General features: G+C 45.2%; 1 protein-coding gene and 2 non-coding genes across 3 annotated transcripts; 1 reads left to right on the forward strand and 2 right to left on the reverse strand.

The window, feature by feature from the left end:
* Positions 1–209: 209 nt before the first annotated feature.
* On the reverse strand, positions 210–281 carry trnag-ucc (transfer RNA glycine (anticodon UCC)). Its single transcript has one exon. It is a non-coding gene; the product is annotated as a tRNA-Gly (tRNA).
* A 3,620-nt stretch (positions 282–3,901) lies between these two features.
* Positions 3,902–3,973, reverse strand: trnag-ucc (transfer RNA glycine (anticodon UCC)). Its single transcript has one exon. It is a non-coding gene; the product is annotated as a tRNA-Gly (tRNA).
* A 5,958-nt stretch (positions 3,974–9,931) lies between these two features.
* Positions 9,932–19,908, forward strand: LOC140486105 (large ribosomal subunit protein uL18m-like). Its single transcript, XM_072584760.1, has 4 exons — positions 9,932–10,009; positions 10,111–10,285; positions 14,610–14,847; positions 19,736–19,908. The coding sequence occupies exons 1-4, from the start codon at positions 9,940–9,942 to the stop codon at positions 19,898–19,900; spliced, it is 648 nt and encodes a 215-aa protein (XP_072440861.1). The 5' UTR covers positions 9,932–9,939; the 3' UTR covers positions 19,901–19,908.
* The last annotated feature ends 5,482 nt before the right edge of the window (positions 19,909–25,390 follow it).

A 25,390-nucleotide genomic window follows, 5' to 3' on the forward strand; every position in this document is an offset into this window, starting at 1 on the left:
GGAAAACCAAGGAATTCTGCCATGACTCGTGTTTCTTTGAACCGTGCTCGACTTGACTCCTTAATCCTCCTGGGGACATCCTCAACTTCAAAGTTGTGTCTGCACTCCAGAGGTCTGGCAGACTCAATGTGATGTGCAGACGGAAGTGTTTCATTCCCACTGAATCGATCGGCTCTTTTGGTTGTGGAGTGGTGTTAAAATGCACTGCTTGCGATGGCCGGGAATCGAAGCCAGGTCAACTGCTTGGAAGGCAGCTATGCTCACCACTATACCACCATCGCTACAGGCTGGAGCGCTCTAGAAATCAGCTGATGTGCCATAATAGTTCTTGACTCGAAATTTCGTTGTTGTTTTGTTGGAAATTTTGCAGTGAAATATTAGAATTGAGAAGTCATCAAAGACCGAGTTTTACTGAGTGGATCGGTCTCCTGATGCCCCGCCTCACTTCTTAATACACACAAAGCAGCATTTCGGATTTCTCATCATCTGAAATCAATCAATAACAGAAATAGCACGAAAATCCCAGGGCAACCCTGGAACGATCACACAATTAAAACTTGTCAAGTTCTCAGAAAGGTTCACCGGACCGAAACGTGAACTCTGATTTCTCTTCATACAGCTTTACCACCGCCTTCGGGTTTGGTTTCTGATTTACAGCGTAGACATAGTCATCGAGATAGAGATGTACAGCTCGGAAACAGACCCTTCGGTCCAACCTGCCCATGCCGACCAGATATCCCAACCCAATCTAGTCCCACCTGCCAGCACCCGGCCCATATCCTTCCAAACCCTTCCTATTCATATACCCATCCAAATGCCTGGAAAATGTTGCAATTGTACCAGCCTCCGCCACTTCCTCTGGCAGCTCATTCCACACACGTACCACCCTCTGGATGAAAGCGTTGACCCTTTGGTCGCTTTTATATCTTTCGCCTCTCACACTAAACCTATGCCCTTTAGTTCTGGACTCCCCGACCCCAGGGAAAAGACTTTGTCTATTTATCCTATCCATGCCCCACATAATTCTGCAGTTCTTTCAGTTTCTAAAACTTCTCAAGAGTTTTCTTAGAAAACAAAAACGGCAAAAACAGAGGAACCATTAGACTGAGGCCACGCTGCAGTAATTGTGGAGAGGAGGGAATTCCGGGTAACAGTTCGGGAAGCAGAACCCTCTCGAGGAATATGTATTAATTTGAAGTTCGATCCCGTTGATAGATTTGCAGGTTTCTCTTTTACTTTGTAGAAGAGGGGGAGGTGTCAGTCAGCAGTAAGGGGTTTTCACAGGAGGGCATGATTTGGAGATGCCAGTGTTGGACTGGGGTATAGAAAGTTAAAAATCACACAACACCAGGTTATAGACCAACAGGTTTAATTGGAAGCACTAGCTTTCGGAGCGCTGCTCCTTCATCAGGTGGTTGTCCGAAATCTAGAGCTTCCAATTAAATCTGTTGGACTATAACCTGGTGTTGTGTGATGTTTAACTTCACAGCAAGGGGTAGTCATGGGCAGCTGTTTAGTGAAGGTCGCTTCCACTGATGTGGGAAGGCAGTGCACGCAAAACCCTCCCTGCCCTAGATAGGTAACCTGAACCAAGATGGGCTTTCCAAGGTCAGGGGGTGCAGAGTGCTGAGGCCGCTGTCATCATTTAGTTCCCATGGGTCCCCAGTCCTTGGGATGCCGTGGCGCCTTAATGATGAATGGGATTGTGTGGAACCGAGACAGGGTCGTGGCAGAACAGTGTCGAGAGTGTGTTGCTGGAAACGCACAGCAGGGAAATCGATGTTTCGGGCTCCAGCATCTACAGACCTCCCTGTCTCCGAGCAGAACAGTGTTATCCGCTCAGGTTTAAGCAGAACGTCCGCAGCTACTCCCGCGGGTCCAACGAAACACAAAGCGCTATCGGGAAGGCAAACGTAGGGGGTGGGGTCAGCAAGCACAGCGTAGGGTGATCCCGGTTCGTGAGGGGAAAAAGAAAACGTAGTGCGGTGAAATTGACAAAGGAAGTGAAATTGACATTGTCAGAGCAACCCTGCGCAGGAAGGAGGTAGAGGGGCATGGAGGGGCGGTGGGCAAGATGGAAAGGACGGGGTCAAGGGAGGGCACAGACGGCTGTGTAAGGGCATGAACATGTGTTACCCTTCATGGTGTCGTGGGGGGATGAAGGTCGGGTCTGCAGGCAATGATAGTCTCCAGCTGAGAGTCGTGAGAACCCGGAATCAGTGTGTGTGTGGGGGGGGACCGTGTGTGTGTGTGTGGGTGCATGCGTGTGTGTGTGGCTGCATGTGTGTGTGTGTGGGTGCATGTGTGGGTGTGTGTCCTGTGTGTGTGTGTGTGTCTGCGTGTGTAGGTGCATGCATGTGTGTATGTGTGGGTGCATGTGTGGGTGTGTGTGGCTGTGTGTGTGTGTCTGTGTGTGTGTGCATGTAGGGATATGCGGGTCTGTGAGAGTGTGTGTAGGTGCATGTGTGTGAGTGTACTGGGGTATCAATTTGTGAGAATGTGCGTGAGTTGCTGTGAATGTGGAAGTGTTTGAGTGAGTTTATGAGAGAGAGCTTGTGTTTGAGAGAGGGTATGCATGTGTGTGTGGGTCGGTAGGAGTGTGCTTTTGTGTGTGTGCGTGTACTTGTGAGTGTCGGTGAAATAGTATACAGTGCAGTGTTGTCACGTGTCGTGTGACATGAACCAAAGTGCCCAGTTAAAGTCATCCCCATGGGTACCGAACTTGACTATCAGCCTCTGCTTGGCCACTTTGCATTGTTGGCTGTCCCATAGTCTGCCTTGCAGGATTGTCACCCAGGGGTCCGAGACCGAAAGGCACAGAGCGCTGAAGTGCTCTCCGACTGGGAGGCTAGAACCAGTCTGACTGAATATTGGGACACAGACAGACTTTAACCTCACACCTTTAATGCATTGTCTGAGCTGAGATGGCATCTCTTGTTAGACAACCTGAAGTTATCTCGACAACGTAACTTTGAAAAGGTTCTGAGGTTCTTATATTAAAGAACGGAAACTAGTAAACCCATTATAAAAGATGAAAGGCTTAACCTAAATGTGTTTAATATATCATTTCAGCTGCATTAAACTGTAATCCTTTTGCTATAAATACTGCGTCTTATGGTCCTTCTTATCATCAGGTTGATCTACATCGGATACACTCCATCCATTCTTTATCCTTCAAAGAAAATCAGTCACCTTCATCAGACACTACCTTCCCTTAACAAATCCATGATGACTATCTCGGATGATGACGTGGAGGAGCCTGTGGTGGACTGGGGAGGACAAAGTTCAAAATCACACAATACCAGGTTATCGTCCAAGTAGCTTTCGGAGCACTCCTAAAACTAGTGCTTCCAAGTAAAGCTGTTGGACTGTAATCTGGTGTTGTGTGATTTTTAACTTTATCCTGGATTAACCTTTCACTCACTGTGTGGTCATTTCAATCATCTCTCAGAGTTTTATCGAATCATTTTCTCATACTGGAAATATAAAAGCAGCTGGTGTCCACTCCTCCTATTTCTGACCTGCACCTAAAACAATAACATTACCGATTCGATATGAGAAATAACGTTGTTTGGATATTTGTGAACTGTCCACCCACATTTCACTTGATATTAGGCTGTAGTTCACAAAAATCAAAATGAGAGTAATGTTGAAATGAGTGAAATCCGGAAACATTTCTTTCGAAATAAGATGGAAAACCAAGGAATCCTGCCATGACTCGTGTTTCTTTGAACCGTGCTCAACTTGACTCCTTAATCCTCCTGGGGACATCCTCAACTTCAAAGTTGTGTCTGCGCTCCAGAGGTCTGGCAGACTCAATGTGATGTGCAGACGGAAGTGTTTTATTCCCACTGAATCGATCGGCTCTTTTGGTTGTGGAGTGGTGTTAAAATGCACTGCTTGCGATGGCCGGGAATCGAACCCGGGTCAACTGCTTGGAAGGCAGCTATGCTCACCACTATACCACCATCGCCACAGCCAGAAGCGCTCTAGAAATCAGCTGATGTGCCATAATAGTTCTTGACTCGAAATTTCGTTGTTGTTTTGTTGGAAATTTTGCAGTGAAATATTAGAATTGAGAAGTCATCAAAGACCGAGTTTTACTGAGTGGATCGGTCTCCTGATGCCCCGCCTCACTTTTTAATACACACAAAGCAGCATTTCGGATTTCTCATCATCTGAAATCAATCAATAACAGAAATAGCACGAAAATCCCAGGGCAACCCTGGAACGATCACACAATTAAAACTTGTCAAGTTCTCAGAAAGGTTCACCGGACCGAAACGTCAACTCTGATTTCTCTTCATACAGCTTTACCACCGACTTCGGGTTTGGTTTCTGATTTACAGCGTAGACATAGTCATCGAGATAGAGATGTATGAAGAGAAATCAGAGTTCACGTTTCGGTCCAACCTGCCCATGCCGACCAGATATCCCAACCCAATCTAGTCCCACCTGCCAGCACCCGGCCCATATCCTTCCAAACCCTTCCTATTCATATACCCATCCAAATGCCTGGAAAATGTTGCAATTGTACCAGCCTCCGCCACTTCCTCTGGCAGCTCATTCCACACACGTACCACCCTCTGGATGAAAGCGTTGACCCTTTGGTCGCTTTTATATCTTTCGCCTCTCACACTAAACCTATGCCCTCTAGTTCTGGACTCCCCGACCCCAGGGAAAAGACTTTGTCTATTTATCCTATCCATGCCCCACATAATTCTGCAGTTCTTTCAGTTTCTAAAACTTCTCAAGAGTTTTCTTAGAAAACAAAAACGGCAAAAACAGAGGAACCATTAGACTGGGAGGAAGTCGTAGCCAGGCGCAGTGATGTCGGGACAGGAATACCGATCAATGCAGGGGACACAGAGAGCAGGGTCACTGGACAAGGGATTATTGGATCACAGCCCCTCTTGTAGCAGTCCACCCATGCACTACCCTCAGGTACTCAGCGAAACGGTGCCCATCCACAGAGAGAGCATCCGCAGGCCTCCTATATTATGATTGAGCCATTTCCCCAACACGCGAGACCCTTGGGCTACTGCAGGAGCGAGGTTTTGCAGGCTGTCTCTAAACGCTCCTCACACTCCCCGTCTGCGAATCCAATCCACGTGGAGGTAGGGGGGACATTTCATTGTCTCAGTGAGGAAGTCCTTGAGGAGTGGGATAGGTGAATGAACTCTCTGTCTCAGGAGCAAAGAATCCAGTTGAAATGATTGGTGCAGCAGCATGACAACATATGCAGGAATAAGATGAGGAGGACTAATACTGTTGTGCATGAGCTGGAAGTTGGGAATGCTGATGCATAAAATAACACCCCTGCAGACCTCTTCATTTCAAAGCCACACAGGTCCAGAAGGAAGTGGATGTGATGCTTAACGGAGATATCTTCGAACTGAGTCAGAGCAAGTGGAGTTCGCCGATCGTGATAGTTCCCAAACCTGACAAGACTCAATGGTTTTGTGTGGACTATTGGAAGATCAATGCCGTAACAAAATCAGACTCATACAAGATTGGAGGACTGTAGGGTGAAGGTTGGATAAACTAGTTACATCAGAAAGTTGGACTTACTGTGTGGTTATTGACAGGTACCTTTATCAGAGAAAGTGAAAGAGGTTTCTGCATTTGTCATTCCAAATGGGCTATATCAATTCAAAGTCGAATGAAGAACACACCAGCCACATCCCAAAGATTTATGAACAGAGTCGTGGCTGAGTTAACAAACTGTGCAGTTTATCTGGATGATATATTGATGTTTAGCAAGTCATGGAAAGATCACATGGTACAGTTGGCAGAGCTCTTTGAACAATTAAGAGAAATAAAACCGTAATAAATGTAAAGAAAACAGAATTTGCGAAAACCGAGGTGATGCTTTTGGGGCATAAAATCTGTCATGGAAGGTTGACCTCAAGGATCGCAAAGACAAAGGCCATCAAGGAATTTCATCTGACAGCACGTGTTATTGTGAATTCAACAGATAAATTACAACTAAGATTGGACAGATACCTTATGTTATGTATATGTGTGCAGAAATTTAATATGATCTTAAATTAATGTCTTATGTATTTTATTGTAATGGGATTTAAGAATTAGAAAAAAGATGAAGCAGTTGTTTCATTATGATGGTCCATCTTTTTCTTAACCGGGGGGGAGGTGTTATGAAGTTGAAGTTTAAGAGAGAGTAAATGCTGTTCTGAACTGAGAGCTGACACGCACCTGTGGTGACTAGATGGCAGTTTCAGAGAGTATTGGAAATTTGAAAATATGTATAATTTGGCTGTGAAATGGATACATGAGTTGGTTGCTGCTTTGACAAGAATTCAAACTTAACCAATCATTTTGAATTATGCCCCAGGATACCTAAACCCAATCGCGTTTGTATTTATTGTTTTTGCAAACATACAACCAGTGAGACGATCTGATGTTGGGGTATTAAAAAAAAAGCCGGCATTTAGAAAGTCTGACAGAGCAACTGTTATTGAGAGAGTAACTGCTATCAAGAAAGACTGCCATTCAAAAACACTCTCTGTCAGAGGTATCTTCTTCATATGAAATATCTTCACATTAAAAGGCAGAAAGCAACCCAGAGAGATCTTCAGCCAAAAGAAGACAGACACCGGAGACGACAGCCACTATATGGTTTTGAAACTAAATTGATGTAATATTAATATATTTTTTTTATTGGAAGAGTTCATTGTTATAGAAGTGTAGGCAGACAATAAGCAGTTAAGAGAGGGAGGAAGGAGCTTAGAGTTGTGATTTGTTGTTTAATGTTCACTTTTAGAGTTAAGGAATCAATTAATGTTATTTTCTCTAAATAGTGGAATTTGGATGTTCTCTATTACTCATATTTTAACAGATTATGAGGTGAGGTGAACCTTTTTGGGTGTTTCGTTTAATTAACAGAGGAGTTCACCACCGTGTCATAATACAATACATAAAGCCATAGTATCATCACAGAAGACAGAATGATGCTGCCTCCGGAGATGAGTGACTGGGCTTGCAACAATGGTGAGCTGTCAGAGTAATAATGGACATGGTGATTGGCCATTGGTGTTGGTGTGATGATGTGGGCGGTCAGGCAGAGGAATGATGGCATGAATGCCAATAGGATGGGAATGTTGGTGAGGTATGTGTGAGAAAGAGAGTGATAATGTACATGGAGACTGGACATGGAGATGTGCATGCTGGGTTTAGAGTGATGGTGGGTTAGGTATGGAGTGCTATGATGGCCATGGTAACTGACCATTGGGATGCCAGTAATGTTGGATTCTGGGAATGGCCAATAGGATGTGGGAGATAGTGCAGAGGAGGTTTGGTGATGAACATGGAAACTCGCCAATAACATAGCAGTGATGGTGAGGTGGGCAGTAGGACACAGGATGAAGGATGTGGATACTGTATTTCAGAGTTTTAATTCAGAAATCTTTTGAGGTATCAAGTGGATTCAGTGAACAGTTAGGAAGGCAAATGCAATGTTTGCATTTGTTTTGAATGGACTAGAATACAAGAGCAGAAGTGAACTGTTGAGGCTGTACAAAGTTCTGGTCAGATGGCATTTTCTACATTGTGAGCAGCTATGAGCCCTGTGTCAAAGGAGGGATGTGTTACCCAAGGAAGTGACAGAGAAGGTCTACAAGAATGGTTCTGGGTTGTCATATGAGGAGAAGTTGAGGAATCTGAGCCAGAACACAAGGCTGAGTAGATAGATGATGTGGGGCCTCACTGAAAATTATAGACAGTTACCTTGGATGAGGGGAATGGCCAATTCGATGGGGGCGAATAGTTGGGATGAATGTGTTGCTTGACGTGGAGATTGTCCAATGGGATGAGAGAAATGGTGTGGGAAAGTGAGAGTAATGATGGACATGGTGTGTGGAATGAGGATGGTGTGGAGGTTTGGAACAGTGTAGGGATGGGGATGATATGAGTTATGTGATAGTGTGGAAGATGAAGACAGGGGATGGAGATTGTTAAAAATCACACGGCACCAGGTTGTAGTCCAACAGGTTTATTTGGAAGTACCAGCATTCACAGCACTGCTCCTTCATGAGGGAGCTGTGGAGCAGGACTATAAGACACAGACTTTATAGAAAAAGATCACAGTGTCATGCAACTGAAATGATATGTTGAACAAACCTAGATTGCTGTTAAGTCTTTCATCTTTTCGAATGGGCTGCAGGTTTCAGTTCATTAATATGTAAATCCCAGAACTTCTTTCAAGTCACATGCTTGAGATAACTTCAGGCTTTATTAGAAAAGAGATGACATTTCAGCTCAGACAATGCATTAACTGTGTGAAGTTAGAGCCTGTCTGTATCTTAATCTTGAGCCAGACTGGTTCTATTTCCAAAGTAGGAATTTGTAAAATGTTACATGGATTGACTTGCTTGCATTGACTGCTTGCAAATTGTGTGCTTTTTGAACAAAATAGAATCTATCTGCAATTACAATACTGTAAACGCAAAATCACCCCATAGACTTACATGAGTGTGTGCGTGCATGTAAGTCTCAGAGACTCTGAGTGATTTTATGTGGGTGTGTGGTAAAGACTGTGAGTGTGTGCATGTAAGTGTTAATGCTTGTGAGAGGGTGTGTTTGCGTGTGTGCATTCTTGGTAGAGTGTGTGCATGAGTATGACGGAGAATAAGCCTGTGAGAGAGTGTGTACATGGGTGTGAGTGTGGGTGGTGTATGTGTGTGTATGATAGGGTCCATGTGAGTATGTAACAGTGTGTGGGTATTGTGTAGTGCGGTCCCCTGTAGTGTGGCATGAACCCAAAATCCTGGTTGAAGCTATCCTCATGGGTACCAAACTTATATGAGCCTCTGCCCGGCCACAGTGCAATGTTGCGTATCCCGAAGTCGGCCTTGGAGGACAGTCCCCTGAAGATCTGAGGCCGGATGTCCCTGACTGCTGAAGTGTTCCCTGACTGGGAGAGAATGTGCCTCCACATCTTGATTTATTGTAGTCACGTGTACCCAAGTAGAGTGAAATAAACAGGCAGGAGGCTGGAAGAACACAGCAAGCCAGGCAGCATCAGGAGGTGGAGATGTCGATGTTTCGGGTATAACTCTTCTTCAAGACCTCCTGATGCTGCCTGGCTTGCTGTGTCCTCCAGCCTCCTGCAGTATTTTTTGTCGTAATCTAAGTGCAGCTTTGTTTTGTGAGCAGTACATGGAGATCATAACAAGCAAGGACATATAGATCAGAGGGTGTCTGGGCAGAGCCAGGCATACAGGTTACACTGCACAGAAGGTGCACAAAGCAGTTTCAACAACAGCAATATCAACATTATTTTAACTGAGAGGGATCCTTGCAGCAGTCTAATAACAGCAGGGGATGAGGCCAGTTATGAGAGATTGAGGATGATGTGTGGAATGGGGACAGATTGGAGGATAGTTGTGAGGGAAGGGGATGGTGTGTGGATTGGAGATGGGACTTCATCCAAACGCCAATCAAATGAAGGATACGAACGGAAGCCCCGCCCACTGCGACGGTTCCGTCACTGCCGTGAGGGCCAGCTTCCGGCTGAGCGGTCAGGGGGCGGGGCTAGTGACTAGTCAATGGTGTCAGGGGACGACGGGGATGGGTCTCCGGGTGGGGCGGGGCTTGATATTGGGGAAGAGACGTCAGTGGGCGGGGCGCGGTATCCAGGAGAGGCGTCGGAGGCCAGGCGAGGTGTCCGGGGAGGATGGCCAGGGGGGCGGGGCTTGGTTGCCAGGGGGCGTGGGTTGCCAAACCGGGTGAGGCGTAAGGGGGCGGGGCTTAGTTGCCGGGGCGGGGCTTAGTTGCCAGGGCGGGGAATAAGTGGGCGGGGCTTGGTGTCCATGGGCGGAGGGCGAGGCTTCAGGGGACAGTGCTGAGTGTCTGGGAGTGAGGTCGAGGGGCGGGGCTACGTGTCCCGTCGTAACGTCAGGGGGCGGGGTTCTCAGCGCAATGGCGGCGGTGGTGGCCGCTCTCGGGTTGCAGCTGGAGCGAGCGGCTGTGGCGGCTACCGCTCGAACAGGTACTGGGTGGGCAGAGTCATGCCCCTGTCACCCGGCCATTGTCAGCAGTGATGACCCATGTGCCCCTGCATTAACCCCGTCTCTCTCTCTGGGCCTGAAGGTTGGCGGTTGATGTCGGCCTCGGCTGAAGCCTCGATCGCCCCGGACACGCGAGAGAACGAGACGGTCTCGCCGCGATTTGTGAACCGCAACCCCCGGAACCTGGAGCGTCTGGCGCTGGCGAGGAAGGACAACGGCTGGCAGAGCACCTGGCCGAGGGGCAGCTACTGGCACCGGTGAGCACCGGACACCACATGGGACAGAACAGTACAGGCCCTTCGGCCCACCATGTTGTGCTGAGCATTTATCTAACATCAAACACATCTACACACCCTGCAAATTACTGCCGTCCATGTGCTTGTCCAGCAGTTGCTTAAATGTCCCTAATGTCACTGACTTTTCTACCACCGCTGCAGTGCATTCCACACACCCACCGCTCTCTGAATAAAGAACCTACCTCTCACATCGCCCCGATACCTTCCTGCAGTCACCTTAAAATTATGACCTCTTGTGTCACCCATTTCTGCCCGGGGGTGGGGGGTGGGGAAGTCTCTGGCTACCTACTCTATCTAAGCCTCTCATTAAGTTGTACACCTGTAGCGGGAAAAATCCACTCCATCTTCCTTCGCTTTGCCCTTGAATGTATCTGTCTTCTTCCCCCTCTTCCAGCTTCTGCCCTCAGTTTGTCAACAGCATTCCGATACAAAGTTAAAAATCACACAACACCCGGTTATAGTTCCAACAGGTTTAATTGGGAGCACTATCTTTCGGAGTGCCGCTCGTCCTTCTTCAGGTGGTTGTGATGATGGAGCGGCACTCCGAAAGCTAGTGTGCTTCCAATTAAACCTGTTGGACTATAACCTGGTGTTATGTGATTTTTAACTTTGTACACCTCAGTCCAGCAGTGGCATCTCCAAATGATGAGCATTCAGATAGCAAGTCAAAGAGTCATAGAGATGTACAGCATGGGAACAGTCCAACTTGTCCATACCGACCAGATATCTCAACCCAGTCTGGCACCTCTCAGCACCTGGCCCATATCCCTCCAAACCATTCCTATTCGTATACCAATTCATTGCCTTTTAAATGTTGTAATTGTACCAGCCTCCACCACTTCCTCTGGCAGCTCATTTCATACACGCACCACCCTCTGTGTGAAAAAGTTGCCCCTTAGGTCTCTTTTATGTCTTCCCCTCTCACCCTAAGCTTATTGCTCTAGTTCTGAGATCTCCTTACAAATTTGTTTCTCAATTTCTCTCTGGCTATGAGGGAGTCTATAATACAAGCCCAACAAGCCCTTTCTTATTTCAGTTCCACCCAAATAACTTCCCTGGATGTATTTTCGAGAATATCCTCCTTCAGTACAGCAGTAATGCTATCTCTTATCAAAAACGCCACTCCCCCTCCTCTGTTGCCTCTCTTTCTATCCTTCCTAGCATTTGTATCCTGGGACATTAAGCTGCCAGTTCTGTCCATCCCTGAGCTATGTTTCTCTAATTGTTATGATATCCCAGTCCCATGTTCCTAACCATGCCCTCAGTTCATCTGCCTTCCCTGTTAGGCCTCTTGCATTGAAATAAATGCAGTTTAATTTATCAGTCCTACTCTGTTCTCTGCTTTGTTCCTGCCTGCCCTTACTGTTTGACTCGCCTTTGTTCTCAACTGTACCAGTCTCAGATTGATCTCTTTCCTCACTATCTCCCTGGGTCCCACACCCCCATCATACTAGTTTAAATCTTCCCAAGCAGCTCTAACAAATCTCCCTGCCAGTATATTAGTCCTCTTCCAATTTAGGTACAATCCATCCTTCTTGTGCAGGTCACCTCTACCCCAAAAGAGCTTCCAATGATCAAAAATTTTGAATCCTTCTCCCGTGCACCTGCTCCTCAGCCATGCATTCATCTGCTCTATCCTCCTATTCCTGCCCTCACTAGCTGATAGCACCAGGAGTAATCCAGATATTAGTACTCTCATGGGCCTCCTTTTTAAATTCCTGCCTAACTCCCTGTAATCTCCTTTCAGAATCTCAATCTTTTCCCTTCCTATGTCATTGGTTCCAATGACCTCCTGCTGGCCCCTCTTCCACTTGAGAACATTCTGCATCCCCTCTGAGACATCCTTGACTCTGGCACCAGGAATGCAACACACCATTCTGATTTTATGCCGCTGGCCACAGGACCATCTGTCCTCAAATTCTAGACAGTCCTCAAATTCAATCGATCTCTTGGAACCTGATGTACCTGTCATTGCATTAGAACTGGTCTCAGTACCAGAATCTTGGCTGTTTGCTACGTTTCCCTGAGAATCATCAACCCCACATGTTCCAAAACAGCATACTTATTTGAAATGGGGATAGCCACAGAAGACTCCTGCACCAACTGTCTACCTCTCTTACCTTTCCTGGAGTTAACCAATCCATGTGACTGGATCTGCATCTTTTCCCTCTTCCTATAACTGCCATCCTTCATGTCTCCCTGCTCTTGTAAATTCCTCATTACCTCGAACTGTCTCTCCAACTGTTCCATTCAATTTGAAAGGATTCTTAATCAACGGCATATATTGCAGATATAGTCCTCAGTAACCCTTAAACTCTCCCTGAACTCCTACATCCGACAAGAAGAGCATATCACTCTACTAAAGGCCATTTTTGCTTTTAGTCTACAGACACAGAAAATAGCACTGTCTTATTCCTCTACAAAACACTGCTCCAGGTTAAATTAATACTTGTGGCGTATATTTTAAGTTTAATCAAGAGGCATATCTCAAAAAAACATAATAAAACACCAACTCTACTCACAACTGCAGATTTACTGTAAGGCCATGCTTAAAATATCCACTTACCTGTTTCTGTGCTGTCCCCTCTCCCAAACAGGTTCCTCCAAGATTAGTTGTGAATTTCACTTGTTTGTTTTCCCAGATGTATTCCAATGTCCAGTGATTCACGAATTCAAACAGCAAAGGCAGTAACTGTGCAGGTTCACTGCTGTGTCAGTTTCTGCCAATTTCCCGTTTCCATTGCCAGTGGCTGTCAGCTCTTTGTCCCTGAGTTCTGCCTCTGGCCGAGTGAATGTGAAAATTCTTCAGTGAATAGTCCTCTTGTCTCAGACTTCCAAGATTCTGGGTTAGATGGGAGAGCAGAAATCTAACCACTGGTATCTGGGCTGATGTGAGAACTGTTGTACTGGAGTAGCACACTGTTGGAGGGTCAGTGCTGAGGGAGTGCCAGACTGTGTCCCTCTGTGACATCTAACTGGCTGACTGCTGTCTGAAGTCCATATTAAAGATTTCGTGACCTCCTTGGAAGAAGCACTGTGAATGCCAATCTGAATCTTTAAAACTTGTGTCCAGTTGGTGAAAACAGGCAATCAGCCCGATATCACAGTGCTGTTAGTCAGTTCTTGCTGTCTGCACGTTAGTTGCTGTGTTCCCTGAGTAACCGCAGTATCTACTTGACAGTCCATATGATGTTGGAACAGAGGTCAGCCAATTGAATGTACTCTTTTGTCCGATGGGGTCATGGCTGATTTGGCAATTATCACCTCCACTCTCCTGTCTTTCTTTATAATCTTTGATCCCTTCCAGATTAAAAATCTCATCGCAGCCTTCAATATAATTAATGACTCAGCCTCGACCGCCCTCTGTGGTCAAGAGTTCCGCAGATTCACTCCCCTCTGAGAGAAGAAATTCCTCCTCATGCTTCCCTTTTATTCTGAGACTGTGCCTCAAAACTAGAGTCGAAAAGTGTGGCGCTGGAAAAACATGGCAGGTCATGCAGCATCCGAGGAGCAGGAGAGTCGACGTTCCGGGGGTAAGCCCTTTATCAGGAATGTCAAAACTAGATGGAATATTCCATCTCACCAAAATTGCGTGGAAGAAAATGGAAGACAGTTTAACGGCTGGACTCACTACTACTCATAAAAAGGCCAAAGGACTACTTGTTTTCCAAACTGCTAGCTGTAGCGCCATGTTCGCATTCATTGACTTAGAAATAAGGTCACACAGGGCTCATAGAAACATACAGTATAAGCAAAGGAGGAGGCTGTTTACCCCTTTTAACAATCCATGTGATCATGGCTGATCAGCCAACTCGGTTCCCTGATCCCATTTCATTCCTGTAATCCCAAGGACTTTATCTAACGCCTCAGAAGTATGGGAAGTGATTTTTGGGTCCCTTGCTGATATATTTGTATCATCGATAGCCACGAATGAAGTGCCAGTAGATTGGAGGGTGGCTAATGTGGTGTGATTATTTAAGAAAGGTGGTAAGCAAAAGCCAGGGAACTGATGTCAGTGGTGGGTAAGTTGTTGGAGGGGATTGTGAGGGATAGGATCTATGTGCATTTGGAAAGCCAAGGACTTATTAGGGATAGTCAACATGGTTTTGTGCATGAGAAATGGTATCTCACCAACTTAATTGAGTTTTTGATGAAGTGACAAAGACAATTGAAGAAGGCAGGGGAGTGCAGTTGTGGTAAGTGGTGCCTCAGAGGATGATTTGCTGCTGATATCTCTCATTTCCTTTGTCATTGATTTTTCTGTCTCTCTACTGCTTGATGCCAGGTTGCGTTTCAGGAAGAGCCAGAGGCACGTCACAGCCTGTGTGGAGGCAGCAAGCAGTCAGGGCGAGGTGGTCATCTCAGCTTCGACCCAAGAGTGGTCCATCAAGAAGCACCTATACAGCACCCGGGACGTCACTGCAGCCGAGACTGTGGGCCGTGTGCTAGCTCAACGCTGCCTTGAGGCCGGGATCGGCTACCTCCAATTCCGGGCTATCCCTTGGGAATACCGGGCAGAGTCGGTAAGTCCCGAGAACTTTAAGAGAATGAGGGTCCTGATTAGTTTAGGAGGAAAGATGGGTGACTCACTTAAACAGGATTGTGGCTGATTGCATCCGGCCTCAACTCCACAGTCCTGCCCACTGTCTTGAAACCATTACTGACTAAAGAATTGTCTACCACCTCAAATTTATTCAGTGACTATCACACTCTGGAGAAGCAAATCCCCTTATGAGAACATAGAACATAGAAAAATACAGCGCAGTACAGGCCCTTCGGCCCTCGATGTTGCGCCGACCGAAGCCTACCTAACCTACACTAGCCCAATAACCTCCATATGTTTGTCCAATGCCCGCTTAAATGACCATAAAGAGGGAGAGTCCACCACTGCTACTGGCAGGGCATTCCATGAATTCACAACCCGCTGAGTAAAAAATCTACCCCTAACATCTGTCCTATACCTACCACCCCTTAATTTAAAGCTGTGTCCCCTAGTAACAGCTGACTCCATACACGGAAAAAGGTTCTCACTGTCAACCCTATCTAAACCCCTAATCATCTTGTACACCTCTATCAAATCTCCCCTAAACCTTCTTTTCTCCAATGAGAAAAGTCCCAAGTGCCTCAGCCTTTCCTCATATGATCTTCCTACCATGCCAGGCAACATCCTGGTTAACCTTCTCTGCACTCGTTCCAATGCCTCCACATCCTTCCTATAGTATGGCGACCAAAACTGCACACAATACTCCAGATGAGGCCACACCAGAGTCTTATACAACTGCAACATGACCTCAGGACTCCGGAACTCAATTCCTCTACCAATAAAGCCCAGTACACCATATGCCTTCATCACAGCACTATTTACCTGGGTGGCAACTTTCAAAGATCTGTGTACATGGACACCAAGATCCCTCTGCTCATCCACACTACCAAGTAGTCTACCATTAGCCCAGTAATCCATCTTCTTGTTACTCCTACCAAAGTGAATGACTTCACGCTTAGCTACATTGAATTCCATTTGCCACCTTACTGCCCAGCTCTGTAACTTATCTATATCGCGCTGTAACCTGCCACATCCTTCTTCGCTGTCCCCAACTCCACAGACTTTTGTGTCATCCGCAAACTTGCTCACCCAGCCTTCAAGCCCCTCCTCCAGGTCATTTATAAAAATGACAAACAGCAATGGTCCCAAAACAGATCCTTCTGGAACACCGCTAGTAACTGCGCTCCAAGATGAACTATACCATCAACTACTACCCTCTGTCTCCTTCCAGCCAGCCAATTCCTAATCCAAGCCTCTAATGTACCCTTAATGCCATATCTCCGTAGTTTTTGCATTAGCCTGCCATGGGATACTTTATCGAACGCCTTGCTAAAATCCATATACACCACATCTACTGCTTTACCCTCGTCCACTTCCTTGGTCACCTTCTCAAAGAATTCAATAAGGTTTGTGAGGCACGACCTGCCCTTCACAAAACCATGCTGACTATCCTTGATCACATTATTCCTATCCAGATGTTCATTAAATCCTATCCCTTACAATTCTCTCTAAGACTTTGCCCACAACAGAAGTGAGACTCACTGGCCTATAGTTACTCGGGCTATCCCTGCTCCCCTTCTTGAACAAGGGGACCACATTTGCTATCCTCCAGTCTTCTGGCACTATTCCCGTAGACAACGACGACATAAAAATCAAGGCCAATGGATCCGCTATCTCCTCCCTAGCTTCCCAGAGGATCCTAGGATAAATGTCATCAGGCCCAGGGGACTTATCTATTTTCATCCTTTCCAGTATTCCCCAGACCTCTTCCCTACGTACCTCAAGGCCATCCATTCTAATCACTTGTGACTCAATATTCACATCGGCAAAAATGTCCTGTTCCTGAGTGAAAACTGACGAAAAGTTTTGATTCAGTGTCTCACCAATCTCCTCCACCTCCACACACACAACTTCCCACTACTATCCTTGACTGGACCGATACCTACCCTAGTCATCCTTTTATTCCTGACATACCTGTAGAAAGCCTTTGGATTTTCCCTAATCCTACCAACTAAGGACTTTTCATTACCCCTTCTCGCTGCTCTTAGCTCTGTCTTTAGATCCTTCTTGGCTACCTTATAACTCTCAATCGCCCCAACTGAACCTTCACGCCTCATCTTTACATAGGCCGCCCTCTTCCCTTTCACAAGGGATTCCAATTCCTTATTAAACCACGGCTCCCTCACAAGACCCTTTCCTCCCTGCCTGACTGGTACATACTTATCAAGGACACCCATTAGCTGTTCCTTGAACAATCTCCACATATCATTTGTGTTCTTCCCTTGAAGCCTATTTTTCCAATCCACGCATCCTAAGTCATGCCTCACCGCATCATAATTTCCCTGCCCCCAGCTATAACTGTTGGCCTGCAGTGCACACTTATCCCTCTCCATCACTAGAGTAAAAGTCACCGAGTTGTGGTCACTGCCCCCAAAGTGCTCACCTACCTCCAAGTCTAACACCTGGCCTGGTTCATTACCTAGAACCAAATCCAGTATAGCCTCACCTCTTGTTGGCCTGTCTACATATTGTGTCAGGAAACCCTCCTGCACACATTGGACAAACACCGACCCATCTAACGAACTCGAGCTATAGCTTTCCCAGTCAATATCTGGGAAGTTAAAGTCCCCCATAACAACCACCCTGCTACTTTCACTCTTCTCCTGAATCATCCTGGCAATACTTTCCTCTACTTCTCTCGGACTATTAGGAGGCCTGTAGAAAACTCCGAACAGGGTGACCTCACCTTTCCTATTTCTAACCTCCGCCCACACTACCTCAGATGGCAAGTCTTCCTCCATCACCCTTTCTACTGCTGTAATATTATCCTTGACAAGCAATGCCACACCTCCCCCTCTTTTACCCCCATCTCTGACCCTACTAAAACATTTAAACCCTGGAACCTGCAACAGCCATTTCTGTCCCTGTTCTACCCACGTCTCTGTAATGGCCACAACATCGAAGTCCCAGGTACCAACCCTCGTCATGTCTGTTATTAAACGTGCCACATGTTAAGCCTAAAACGATGACCTCTCATATGAACGAGGACCGTAAGGAAGCCACTCAGCTCCTCCAGCTTACTCTGCCGTTCAATAAGGTCATGGCCGATCTGATTTTAACTTTGACTCAATGTTGCAGTGCATCCTCCCAAATCTTTCAGCCTCTTAACCTACATTGCCCCACAAGGGGAAACATCTTCTCTGCGTCTACTTTGTTAATCTCCTTTAGCATCTTACAAACTTCAATTAGATCTTGTGGGTGAATTACCACAAGCTACCTTTAATTTGGCTACTTACTCAGGAATCTCCAAGACAATCCAGTCTTAAAACAGAGGAACCTCTATTATCTGAATGAGTTGGGCGAGCACCTTTTCGTCCGGAACGCAGTGCTCTACCAGACAGTTTGTTTAAATCAATAATTTTGATGAGTCTGCTATTTGAACAAACTAATCTTTGCATTCTGCAAATTGCAGGTTAAACTGAGAAGGACTTAAACCCTTAACATCACATAAATATATGAAATCCCTGCATTAAGCAAGGTCCTGAACAGCTTCTACAATCATAAGAGCATTTATCAAGTTTCTGTGAACTCAGTGTCACAGTAGGAAATCAGAAGCACTGCCTTGCGCATGTTTACTTTCTCGGCAATTTATTTCAAGAACTGCCCAGTAAAGTGACGGAAATAAAGCACACGTTTGAAAAGGACTGTGTAACTAATCCTAACGTGAAACCAAAAACTCCACTCATTGTTGCTTGAGGTGATTGTGTTTCTTTGATTTTGCCAGTGTTTTCACATGTTCTTCAGTACAGGCAATCCAAATTCACCTACCTCTTTGATGTAATATTTTTATTAGACCTTGAGACCTTGTTCGGATAATCCAAAATACGGATAATTGAGGTTAGTCTGTACTTAATCTTTATTGCACGTGGCAGCCAAAATAAGGACCTCCGGTCAGCGAGTTAGGCCTCACAATCCAGCTTGGGTATTACCTGATTCATGGTGGAATTTAGCTACGATTACGACCTACAATGTCTGGCTTTGGATGTCCAGGGTATCATCCTTGTACAATACCGTTCTTCAGAGTTCTGCTGCTGAGGAATCCTGAATCTGAAATCTTCTAGAATTTTCTGCCTTGTGATGTGACATGATTGATGCTCCTTTAGATTTGTTCATCCACAATATTGATTCTGGAGTATTCAAGTCTTTGGATTGCCTTCTTATTGGGAGTAGCTTTTCTGTTCCTTGTTACACTTGATGCCAACTTTCTATTCAAAACATTGCATGTTGTGCCAGTAACCCCTTCACTTCAGTACATCCCTCATGCAGGGAATATTAATTACCTATTAGTCACAAGACAGCTGGTTGTCAAACAATTAACTTTGCTAACCCTGGAAACGGGTTATTTATGTTGCTTTGACTCCTTTTTCTCCCAGGTATGGTTAATTGGAATGTTGCCTTTAATTCCTTCATAACAACTTCTCCTTGTCCCTTACATCTCAGGAAACAGTTCAAGTCTGCAGTATCGCAATCTTCTAAACTGAGTTTTAACCTGGGATAAAAATGGGAGTTTGTCAGTCCAAATAGCAATCACAAAACCCTGGAATAATGAAAGAAAGTTTGTGGGGGAGGAGGAAACAATCAGAATTTTTTTAGGCTCATCGATTGAGGTAGGAATCACAATCCCATAGGGATAGTTGTCTGGGAGAGGTATTACAGAAGAAGAGGGTAGATTTGACTGGAGGAGAAGAATCACTGCCTCAGGATTGGGCAGAGAAGGGACAGTTACCCTGTGGGATAGAGAGAGGGAGGGCAGCAAGGGGCTATCAGCAAACAAACTCATCTCATCTCCATCTCTCTGTGCTCTGTAGGTCCAGCGATTCCGCTCTGCGCTAAAAGACAGTGGGCTGATCCTCAGCGAACCACGGAGAGTGTACCAGTCGATGCATGGGAATTTGGGACCGAAGGTGAGATGGGGCAAAGGCATCGCAACAAGTTCCTTTCGATTCCTAAATAAAGCAAAAGATTCTGTCTGACTTCAGAACTCATTCTTTTCACGGGTTGTCATAAGGGATGCGGGGTGAAGGTGCAGGCTTCACACACAGCAAGATGGTCCCAGATTGCTCCATCTCCCTCCCATCAGCCAAGGTTTATTCTGAGCTCACTGATCTTATCTGCTGGGGGACTGACTGGTCTCCTTCCTGTTCCTGTGTAACAGGATTGAGGAACTGAATGATCTCCTGTTCCTGTGTTACAAGACAAGGGGAGTACTCAGTGAATGATAGGACACTAGGAAACTCAGAGGAACAGGGGTCTTGCCCACAGATCCCTGAAGGTGAAGAGACAGATTAGTAGATAGCTAAGCATCCATGACCATTTCCATTTAGAAGGACAAGGGCAGCAGATACATGGAACCCCAACCCCTCAAGTTCCACTCCAAGACACTCGCCATCCTGACTTGGAAATATATTGCCATTCCTACACCGTCGCTGGTTCAAAATCATGGAATTCCCTCCCTGAGGGGTCAACCTATATCTCATGGACTACAGCAATTCAGGAAGGCAGCTCATCACCAACTTCTCAAGAGCCACTGGGCACTGGTGATAAATGCTGGCCAGCTAGTGATGCTCATGTCCCACAAGTGACTAAAAAAAATTCCATTCCACTGAGACTGTTCCAGAAAATGAGAGATTTCACTAATCGCCTCTTAATCCTGGGGATGCAAAAATCATCACAAATTTGGGATTTTAATCCCTGCAGCACCTTGGCAGTGATTTTCTTTCTGGACACCATTATGTTCCTGTTAGAGTAAAGCTGGTAAATGCGAGTACAGTGGATGAAGACATAAAGTCGCAGAGACATACAGCACAGACTTCGGTCCAACTCGTCTATGCCAACCAGATACCCTAAATTAATCTAGTCCCATTCACCAGCACTTGGCCCATATCCCTCTAAACCCTTCTTATTCATATACCCATCCAGAGGCCTTTTAAGTGTTGTAATTGTACTAGCCTCCAACAATTTCTCAGGCAGCTCATTCCATACATGCACCACCCTCTGCGTGAAAAAACTGCCCCTTTTAAATCTTTCCCCTCTCATACTAAACCTGTGCCCTCAAGCTTTTGACTCGCCCAACCCGAGGAAAGTACCTTGTGTATTTACCCTATTCATGCCCCTCATGATTTTATAAACCTCTGTAAGGTCACCCCTCAGCCTCCAGGGAAAATAGCCCCAGTGTATTCCACCTCTCCTTATAGCTCAAATCTTCCAATCCTGGCAACATCCTTGTAAAACTTTCCTAAACCCTTACATATTTCACAACATCCTTCTCATAGCAGGGAGGCCAGAATTGCGCACAGTATTTTAATAATGGCCTAACAAATGTCCTGTACAGCTGCAACATGACCTCCCAAAGTCTATACTCAATGCACTATGTAATAACGGCATGTATACCAAATGCTGCCTTCATTGAGGCTCTGTTTGAACAAGTATAAGGAGGCATATGTTAGGTATAGACAACTGGGATCAAGTGAATCCTTTGAAGAGTATTTCAAGAGAGATAGATAGGTCCATTATTAAGAGGGAAATCGGGGGACAAAAGGAGATGAGATAGCCATGGCAGATAAGGTTAACAATAATCCAGAGATTCAACACATATGTTAAGAGCAGCTAAGGAAAAAATAAGGCACCTTAAAGATGGATGAGGTTATCTTTGTGTGGAACCACAGATGATGGCAGGCATACTAAATTTTGTGCCAGTTTTTACTGTGGAGAAACATGAAGGCGAGAGAACTGAGAATAAATATTGATGTTTTGAAAACAATCCACATTACAGAAGAGGAGGTGCTGGAGATCTTAAAAACACATAAAGGTGGATAAATCTCTGGGACCTGATCAACTGTATCCCAGGACGTTGTGGATAGACAGAGAAGAAATTGTGGACCCCCTACCATAGATATCTATGGGGCACTAGAGGACTGCAGGTCGATTAATGTGCCTTTATTTAAAGAAAGGCTCTAAGGAGAAGCCAGGGAACTATAGACCAGTGAATCTGTCATCGGTGCCACATGGAGTTATAGAGTCATAGAGATGTACAGCACAGAAACCGACCCTTCGGTCCAACTCATCCATGCTGACCAGATATCCTAAACTAATCTAGTTCTATTTGCCAGCACTTGGCCCAGATCCATTTAGATGCCTCCTATTCCTGTGCTCATCCTGTGCCTTTTAATGTTGTAATCGTACCAGCTTCCACCACTTCCTCTGGCAGCATATTCCATACATGCACCACCCTCTATGTGGAAAAGTTGCCTCTTAGGTCCCTTTTAAATATCTCCCCTCTCACCCTCAACCTATGCCCTCTAATTCTGGAGCTCCCCCATCTCAGGGAAAAGACCTTGTCTATTTGTCCTATCCATGCCCCTGCATGATTTTATAAACCTCTATAAGGTCACCCCTCAGCCTCAGATACTCCAATGAAAATTGCCCCACCCATTCAGCCTTTCCCTTTTGCTCAAACTCTCTAACCCTAGCAAAATCCTTGTAAGTCTTTTCAGAACCCTTTCAAGTTTCACAACATCCATCTTATAGCAGGAAGAGCAAAATTGCACACCGTATCCCAAAAGTGGCCTAACCAAGGTCCTGTACAGCCACAACATGATCTCCCAACTCCTTTACTCAATGCTCTGACCAAACACCACCTTCACTATCCTATCTACCTGCGACTCCACTTTCAAAGAACTATGAACCTTCACTCCAAGGTCTGTTTGTTCAGCAGCACTCCCCAGGACCTTAGTGTTAAGTATACAAGTCCTGCCCTGATTTGCCTTTCCTAAATGCTGCACCTCACATTTATCTAAATTAAACTCCATCTGCCACTCCTAAGCCCATTGGCCCATCTGGTCAAGATCCTGTTGTAATCTGAGGTAACCTTCTTCGCTGTCCACTACACCTCCAATTCAGTGGTCATCTGCAAACTGACTAACGACACTTCACATCCATATTATTTATATAAATGACACAAAGCAATGAACCCAGCACCGATCCTTGTGGCACACTGCTGGTCACAGGCCCCCAATCTGAAGGCAATCATGCGTCAGCACACTATCTTCTACCTTCGAGCCAGTTGTTGAAGAGATTATAAAATATCATATTTATAAAAATAAAATTATAAAATACATTTCATTTGGAGAGGTAAAGACAGATTAAGGATAGTCAGTATGGTTTTGTGATTGGGAAATTGTGTCCCATCAATTTGATTGAGGTTTTTGAGGACGTAATTAAAAGGATTAATAAAGGTAGAGCATTAGATGTTGTTGACATAGACTTTAGTAAAACCTTTGATAATGTTCTACATGGTAGACTAATTAGTATAGTTAGATCACATGGGATACAATTGGATACAAAATTAGCTTGACAATAGAAAACAGAGGAAGATTGTAGAGTTGTTTTTAGACTGGAGGCCGGTAACCAGTGGTGTTCAGCAAGTTTCAGTGCTGGGTCCACTGCTGTTCATCAAAACGATTTGGATCAGAGGTTGTTGACTTGCTTGTTGGAAAGTTTGTTTGCAGACTTTTCAACACCGCATTAGGTAACATAATCAGTCCATCTCCCGTGAAGCGTTGGTGTTCTGTCCTGGTTGTTATTTATGTCTTCCGGTTTGCTGAGGTGGGTTGTTTCATATCTGGTTTTGTTTCTTAGTTGTTGGTGTATGGGGTATAATTCTACATGTTTGTTCATGGAGTTCTAGGTTTGGTGCCAGGCCTCCAGGGATTCCCATGCATGTCTTTAGCTTGTCCGTGGATAGGTACGTGTGTCCCAGTCAAATTGGTCTCCTTCTTTGTCCATGTGTATGGACACAAGTGATAGTTGATAATATATCTTGGTGGCTAGTTGGTGTTCATGTATCCTGATGGCTAGTTTTTTTCCAGTGTGCCTTTTGTGGCAATCTTTCCATGGTATTTTGTATATAATGTTGATTCTGTTAGTTGCAGGTATGGGATCCTTTATGCTCATCAGTAGCTGTTGTAGCGTAATTGCTGATTTGTGGGCTACCATAATACCTAGGGGTCAGAGTAGTCTGGTGTTTGTTTCAGAAATGTCCTTGACGTATGGCAAAGAAATGCACAGAAATTCCTGAAGGTCTGGCACTCAACCTGGCATTCCATTAACAAACATTTCGAGTCAGATCCCATATTCCAACCACGAAGAAACATTACCAGAAATGTTACCACCTACCTCAGCAAACACACAAATATCAAGTGGGAAGGACACAGAAAATGGGTGGCACAGTGGTTAGCACTGCTGCCTCACAGCGCCAGCAGACCTGGGTTCGATTCCCGTCTCAGGTGACTCTCTGTGTGGAGTTTGCACATTCTCCCCGTGTCTGCGTGGGTTTCCTCCGGATGCTCCAGTTTCCTCCCGCAATCCAAAAATGTGCAGGTTAGGTGAATTGGCCATGCTAAATTGCCCGTAGTGTTAGGTGAAGGGGTAAATGTAGGGGAATGGGTCTGGGTGGGTTGTGCTTCGGTGGGTCGGTGTGGACTTGTTGGGCCAAATAGCTTGTTTCCACCCTGTAGGTAATGTAATGTTATGACATAGCTTTGGAGTAGTGAGGACTTAAACTTGGGTTTTCTGCCTTTGAGGGAGGACACTCACACTGCACCACAAGTGGCCCCTCATTGACTCTACTCCAGAAGCTAGGAGGTATAAGATTTATATTCCTTTACAGGGAGTGTAAATGTTACTGACTAGGCCCATAGGGTAGTTATGAGTCAGCTACATTGCAGTGGGTCGTTAGTGACTTGTAGGCCAGGCTAGATAAGGATGACTATGAAATAAACCTGATGAAGGAGCAGTGCTCCGAAAGCTAGTGCTTCCAGTTAAACCTGTTGGACTATAACCTGGTGTTGTGTGATTTTTAATTTTATACACCCCAGTCCAACACTGGCATTTCCAAATCATTACTAAATAAGTGAACCAGACGTGTTTGATTTATATGACAATCAGCATTATTTACATGGTTGATTTTGGACTTGCTTTTTATTCCAGATTTTTACTGAATTTATATTATGCCATCTACCATGGTGGGATTTGAACCCATGTCCCCAAAGCATTAATGTAGGGTTCGAGAGTATTGATGTGGTGAGAATATCAATATACCATCATTTCCTCACATCTCCATATTGAACAATACTGCCCGCACTGCTGTTGTGAAACAACATGCTCAAGAATAGAAATGCTGGATTCTGGGACATTACTTTCAATATCTTATTATAAGGCTTTTTATTTTAATTTTTAGTATGTAGATTTCTTATTTTTGATAGAATCCTTCAGATATTTGTGTGTGAGTAAGTATTTGCCTCTTAAATCCACAAACTCTTTCCCACATCTACAAGGTGTAAGTCAACACAGTGATGGAATACTTCACTAACTTCAGATGAATCCTCCTCCAACAAGAATCAGAAAGCTGGATGTCATACCAGGCAAAAAGCTGCAGCTTCAAACTTAAAGCAGCAGAAAGCAAG

The sequence above is a fragment of the Chiloscyllium punctatum genome, chromosome 15 (genome assembly GCF_047496795.1).
Source record: "Chiloscyllium punctatum isolate Juve2018m chromosome 15, sChiPun1.3, whole genome shotgun sequence".
In the NCBI taxonomy this organism is placed as follows: Eukaryota; Metazoa; Chordata; class Chondrichthyes; order Orectolobiformes; family Hemiscylliidae; genus Chiloscyllium; species Chiloscyllium punctatum.

Excerpts from the sequence above, each read along its gene's own strand:
- LOC140486105 (XM_072584760.1), top strand. The coding sequence starts at position 9,940 with ATGGCGGCGGTGGTGGCCGCTCTCGGGTTGCAGCTGGAGCGAGCGGCT. Across the intron at positions 10,010-10,110 it reads GGCGGCTACCGCTCGAACAG|GTTGGCGGTTGATGTCGGCC; the intron begins GTACTGGGTGGG and ends CTGGGCCTGAAG. Across the intron at positions 14,848-19,735 it reads GGGAATACCGGGCAGAGTCG|GTCCAGCGATTCCGCTCTGC; the intron begins GTAAGTCCCGAG and ends TGTGCTCTGTAG.